This window comes from Mus caroli, chromosome 3 (assembly GCF_900094665.2).
Source record: "Mus caroli chromosome 3, CAROLI_EIJ_v1.1, whole genome shotgun sequence".
Lineage (NCBI taxonomy): Eukaryota > Metazoa > Chordata > Mammalia > Rodentia > Muridae > Mus > Mus caroli.
Window position 1 is genome coordinate 137,908,770 of NC_034572.1, and position 6,757 is coordinate 137,915,526.

General features: G+C 40.6%; 1 protein-coding gene across 3 annotated transcripts in view; it reads right to left on the reverse strand.

Annotated features, from left to right (window-relative positions):
* Sh3glb1 (SH3 domain containing GRB2 like, endophilin B1) overlaps nucleotides 1-6,757 on the reverse strand; it is a 37,742-nt gene that overhangs the window by 25,882 nt on the left and 5,103 nt on the right. For all 3 annotated transcript variants that reach the window (XM_021157538.2, XM_021157539.2, XM_021157540.2), the window contains exon 2: nucleotides 2,433-2,574. In XM_021157538.2, the coding sequence (XP_021013197.1) occupies nucleotides 2,433-2,574 (142 nt within the window). The remainder of the gene's footprint in view (nucleotides 1-2,432; nucleotides 2,575-6,757) is intronic.

Below are 6,757 nucleotides of genomic sequence, written 5' to 3' on the forward strand. Positions count from 1 at the left end.
GTGGATGTTTGGGGGTGAGGTGCACACACGTGCAGATGCCTGGAGTAATCAGAGTGGATGTTTGGGGGTGAGGTGCACACACGTGCAGATGCCTGAAGTAATCAGAGTGGATGTTTGGGTTCTTCCTAGATTACAGGTCAACAGGTTTGGTGATTTTGGTTTTTGGTTTGTTTCTTTTTTTTAAGGTCCAAAAAAATGGTAATGGAAATACTTGAGAAGTTGGCTAAACTGTTAATTCTAACACATAAAATATATGAATTAGAGAGTGTCAAAATAATACTTGCTTTTTTGGCAGAGTCTGCTGCAAAACCACAAGAATTGTAAAACAGAACTTAAAAACCTTTCAATTAGCCAAGAACATACCTTTAGTCTCAGAACTTTGGAGGCAGAGGCAGAATAATATCTGTGAGTTTGAGGCAAGCCTGACCTACTTAGTTCCAAGTAGCCCGAGCTATATAGAGAGACCCTACCTCAAAACAACAACAAAACTCCAAAGCCTTTATTAAAACCCAAGTGAGTCATTCTGAATTATCTGTCCATGCAATACTGACCACGGTTCAATTTTCTAATTATGATTTTCAGCTTTAATTGCTTTTTACCTATATGGTCATGAGTTAAAAGGTAAATAATCCCACATTGTTTTAAGTAAATAAATAAGTAAACATATAGTATATTAGTAAATATTGCTTCATTTCATTAAGTTATTCATAAGATCTGAAATTATACCGGCATTTCTGCTATAACATTATATATTTATGCATAGTTCTTTAAAAATATCTAAATTAGCCAGGCAGTGGTGGCACATGCCTTTAATCCCAGCACTTGAGAGGCAGAGGCAGGAGGATTTCTGAGTTCGAGGCCAACCTGGTCTACAAAGTGAGTTCCAGGACAGCCAGGGCTACACAGAGAAACCCTGTCTCAAAAAACCAAAACCAAACCAAACCAAACCAAACCAAAACCCAAAAAACTAAATTATAGGACTTTTAGGAAAGATAAAAGGTCACTTTAAGTTCACATAATTTTATAACTAGAGCACAGAACAATTATCCTGATTTACTTCCTGGAAAACAATGGAGAAAAGGCTAGAGCGGATACCGTGCTATCTGTCTCCACTCGCCTGCCAGTCACTGAGCACTTGTTCAGAAAACAAACTGCACACAGACTGTTCTACATGTGGGGCCCTGAGTAGAAAAAGAAGCAGTAGTAGTGTTAAAGTATAGTTGTGTATAACTTAAATGTTAGTTACTGAGCAAAGACACTGCACTGCGTCTGTGGTGTCCAACGACGAGAAGCCTTACTCAAGGCTTACACAGTTAACTTTTAAAGGTTATAAGAGTTTAACTATAGTGGCACACAATTATTAGTATTTTTATAATGCCTGAAGTTTAAGACAATGGAATTTTGCAATGTGCTCACAATAGCATTGGGGAAAGAAAAACATGCATGGTCGCCTTGCCCTTTGTTTATTTTTTTTATTTTATATTTTTCTTTATTTACATAATGCTTTCCCCTTTCCAGGTCTCCTTTTCTGAAACCCCCTATCCCATCCCTCCTCCCCCACCACCCACTCCAGGCTTCTTGCCCTAGCATCCCTTACGCTGGGGCACAGAGTCAAGTAACAGACTGTACAAGGCTCCCAGAGACTGAACTGCCAAGCAAAGAACACACACAGGCTGAACATAGGCCTCCCCCACCCCCTGCACATATGTGCAGCTTGGTCTTCATGTGGGTCCCCCAACAATTGAGGGGGCGTGGCACTGTCCCTGAGTCGGTTTTCTGCCTGTGGGTCTTGTTCCCCTAATTGGGCTGCCTTGTCTAGCCTCAATCGAAGAGGATACACCTAGTGCTGCAGTGACTTGATGTGCCAGGGTGGGTTGCTATGGTGTGTGTGGGGGAGGGCTTCCCCTTATCAGAGGAGAGGGGAGGAGGAATGGGGATGGGCTGTGTGAGGTGGGGACTGGGAGGAAGGGGGCTGCAATTGGATGTAAAATGAATAAATGAATAATGGGGGAAAAAGCCTAGATGTCAATACATTTGGTTCCAGCTGAGGCTCCAGCTCGCTCGCTCGCTCGCTCGCTGTGTTGCCCAAGAAGCTCACCTAGCGATCCCTCTCTGTAACAATTCGAGCACACCTCATGTGCAAGGCTACTGACTGAATGATCCTCAACACTTTGTGCTTGTCTGAAAATCAAGTTGAGTAACTTATAGGAAAATATCAAACTTAAAATGTCTGTTCTCTAAACAGGCCTATATGACATTAATTATAAATCTGTTAGGAGGTATATAGACGTGTTGTGTTCATCATCTCTTATAACCTAAATCACATACATAAAAGCCACAAAAAAGACCCTGGAGACACAGAATACACTATTTTCAACCTGAAAACCATTGGCTAGCAACACGTAAGGCAGGAGAGAAGAGGAGGGTCTCACTTGGATTGGGCTGCAACAGCACTTCGGTCTGTTTCATTATTTTTTCTGTCCATATTTTGGTACATTCAGCTTTGCTAAGTAGGTTTTCCAGGTGAGCATCCAGTTCTGTCTTCTCTGCCTGGCCAAGCTTTTCTTCTGTGAACTGTGAATATTTAAAATAAGAATATAAGTATATAAACACACTTCAAATACATAGGAAACTGACAAAGAATAAAAATCAAATCCAAACGATTGCAGCCATGTAAATCATGTAAATCACTCCAGGTTTGTGTAAGTTACTGCTTATTAGTGTTGTTTTGTGCCTGTGTCATTTATCCATCCTCCCACCACAGAATTCACACTGTCCTCTGATAAACTGCATAGTGTGTAAGTATTCCTAACAACGACTAAGACTTGGATTGGCTGACTCTGACTTTGGATACTGACTGTATGGTAACTGACACGGGCAAGTTTCTCAGTATTTTTTCCTTTTGTATCATAAAAGTGACATCATGAATACGTTCTTTTGAGATGAGGTTTTACTGTGTAGCTCAGAGTGGTTTTGACTTTTCCCTGTCTCAGCTTCCCAAACAACAAATGTTTTGAGGATTAAATAAGACTGTCTACAGAAATAAATCTCTCTACTTAGAGCCTGGTAATTATTATTCAAATTTGAAATATTTTAATTCTTCTATGACTTAGGTATTACTTGTAAGTTTAACTACCCCCAAGTGTCACATTTATGGGATCCCTGGAGTAAATCATGTGGGTTGCTTCCTCAGGGTCTACTCCAACAGTGTTTATAGGCCACTTTCTGCTGCATTATTCATACAGCAGAAGTATTTTTTATAAGATTTATTTTTAAAAAAGAATTTAAGTGTGTGTGTGCGTGTGTGTGTGTGAGCATGAAGAGTGTAGGTGCACACAGAGTCCAGAAGAGGGCACTGGAGTTCTGAAGTTGGATTAGTGAGAGTTCTCAGCCACCAAACATGGGTGTTGAGTACTGAACTCAGGTCCTCTGTCTGCAAGAGTGTATGCATCTATATTCGCTGAGGTACCTCTCCAGTCCCAAAATGTAGGTGTTTTCTTTGAAGACCAGAAAATGTAGTTGGATACATTCAACATACCCACTTTGATTATACAGGCTGTGTTAGTGGCTGAGGAAAGGCAGCCATGTCTACATAATAGAGGAAAAAGGTTTCTGATCAAATGGAGCCTTCTGGATGCTTTCAGATAAACAACAGATGGGATATCCAAGGCTCTACATCATATGCAGTTTTCCTCTAGAATGAACGGCGTTTCTCCTTAATGTAGGAAAACAAACTCAATGGTTAGCTAACTGAAGCATGTTTGCCTCACCCTTTCCTTCCCTTTCTCTCCTTTCTTTTGCTTTATTGCTCTGAGTTTTACATCCATCTCTTTGGAGCTCTTTCTTCTTGGCTTAATACTTCCAAAGGATTATCAGCACTCTTAGCTGAATGGCTCTCCTAGCCATTTCCAAAAATCCTTCTCAGGCCAGAGGTCACCTCAGTGGATAAACTTTGAAGAGCAGTTCCAAAGCTATTGCTGTAAGACTCCTAAACCTGCCAACTTCTGTGCATAGGCCCTGCACAGTGCACCGTAACTAAGGACTGGGCGGCAAGAATGGCAAACCCTGATCACAAGGTCAGCCAAGTAAACTGTGTCCTCGTCCTTAGGACAGAGCCAGGAAGTCCTTATTCATTCTTCAGGATTCTAAGCAGCAGACCTTTTGGAGAGGCATGTATTAGCACTTTACATGTTCAAACTACCTCCAACGGTGAGCTAACACTCAGAAAGTGTGTATCAGAACTTTCCCTCCAACAGTTAGGTAACACTCAGAAAGCACAGAGGGAAAGGAAACACACTTAGGTGATCATTATCTTAAAAGAGGGTCAAGAAAATTTTCTCTTAGCTTTAAAATATATGCCATTTTTCCTTTATCTAGTCACTCCTTCAACAAATACTTTTTCTTTAAAAATGTAAAATTACATTTAATTCGGTGTGCATATGTGCATGTGTACATGCATACAAGTGGCAGGAAGCCAGAAGACAGCCTACAAGCATGTTCTCTCCCAGGACACGGAGGGCATGGTGACAGAACTCAAACATCGGCTTGCTGACAAGTGCTTCACTGGCTGAGCCATGTCCCTGGCCCTCAACAATGTTAAGCACCGATATATGTGCTAGGACCAGGGTAAGCACTCAGCTTCCTAACAGAGCAGGCCAAGACTTTGTTTTTAAGAATCTAACATTTTTAGAGGGAAGAAACAAGATGTAAACAATTTGAGAATAAGGATGCAAAGGTTTAAAGATGCTCAACAGAAGACCAACGTAGGTGGTTTGATTTCTTTCTGTGTGACATAATAATAAATCTAAGTCCAGAAGAATAATTATTTGGAAGAGGAGGAATCAGGAAGTTACAGACACCTTCACTGGGGAAGAATGAGCCTGAAGGAGCAGGGGTTCCAGCCTGGGATGGAGAGCGGCACCGTGAATAAGAGCAGCTCGTCTGAAATGAGCTGTGCAGAGGTAAGTGCGGAGGGTGTGGGGGGCACACAGTGTTCCTTCTGATGACTGCCAGTTGCTCTTTCCACAGGCTCACTATTGCCACTTTTATGCATATTAAACATCAATTTCCATAAAGAGATCTCTATTATATCTAAGAACAGACTTTTAAAGAATAGATAACACAAAAATCAACATCATTAATTTTTGTGTGAGGTACTTTTCTAATAAGATTTGGTCTCTGTTAAAAGGATAGAACTAACTGAAATGTACTACTAAGAATTATGAAAATACAGGCCCCCTTTTTAGTATGTGAAATGTCAGTTATATCTAACATATTTAGTGATATTAGATTTAAAGGTACAGATTAGAAACTATTAAAACATGTTTATGGAAGTAACTCAAGATATAGCCACTGAGTTTATTGAGACAAATTAGGATTCAGGAAAGCTTTGTGACAGTATTTCTAATGACTGGAACCTTAGTGGCTGGTAGACTGTGAGCTGTAAGATTAGTAAGCCCTTCTTTCCCATGTTGGTCTGGATTATGGTGTTTATCACAGCAGCAGAAAGCAATCAAGAACAGGCACGGACACAGCAGGGTCGGAAGCGGTAGGAACCCACCAAAGTGAGCAGGTGGATTTTAGTTCAGAAGACAATGAACAAAACAAACAAACCCTCAAAGACAGAACAGCAAACTCCTCACGGACAAAAGGAAACTTTCCGTTCTGGAGGGCGGGGTACGTACTCAAGAAACAGGAACAGCTCTACCTATGTTCACACTCATTTCCTGCTCTCACCATACTCACACCTATGCCACAGTTCAGCACACATGGCCTTGTTACTGCTCAGAGTTTAGCAGTTTATTAGTGTTCTGACTACTGAGAGGCAGACAGCTGAGGTATGGACACCAGGAAATCCAACTCGATTTTCTTGCCTTCTTTTCCTGAGTTCAGGCACTGTGGCATATGCACCGTGCCCAGCTTATTTCTAAAATGCTCCCCCCCACCCCCAGTAGAGAATGCATCTTTGCCATGCTTCTGAATTCTCTAATGTCAGGGCTTAGTTTGTGTTGAAAATTCCATATACTAAGCTATACATTTTCTTTTATCAGACATTTTTCAAAACCTTACAGGTAAGAACAATAACTCTCGTGATGAATAACTGGAGGACTGGGATGATTAACACAATGGCTAAAGCGTCAAGTACTGGGATTGAATAATTACTTGTTTGACTTACGCTGACCTCAAGAGGTTATGTTTTTATTTTACTACCATAATCCAAATACAGCCATGCCGTGCTTCTCTGTGTGGTGTATTTTACAGCACTGTACACCAATCTGTGCATTTCACAGGATACTCACGTTAATTACCAAAGTAAATGATGGCTTAATTGCTATCTTGGATTAAAAAACAATGGAAGCTGGGGCTGGGGCAGGTATGCGGTACACTGCTAGTATTATATTTCTAACTAGAAGTAATTAAACTTCTTTACTAAATTGTAAACTTGTATAAAATAGGATTATTTCCCATGACCTTATATTTGGGGGCCTAACTTCTCCAAAAGCATAACTGCATGCCAAGTTTTTCACACTATTTCATCTGCAGCACAGTAAAATGGCACAAGGACTGAACGTTTAATTCTTTATATACTGGCCAAACACTGCTTTAAGAAAGGGATTGTCTTTGAGTTGAGAGCATTATACTAGGCACCGATGACTTAGTAAAAGTCAGTCCCTATATACATTCTATCCTAACACTTTTAAAGAAAGTCAGTCCCTATATACATTCTACCCTAACACTTTTAAAGAAAGTCAGTCCC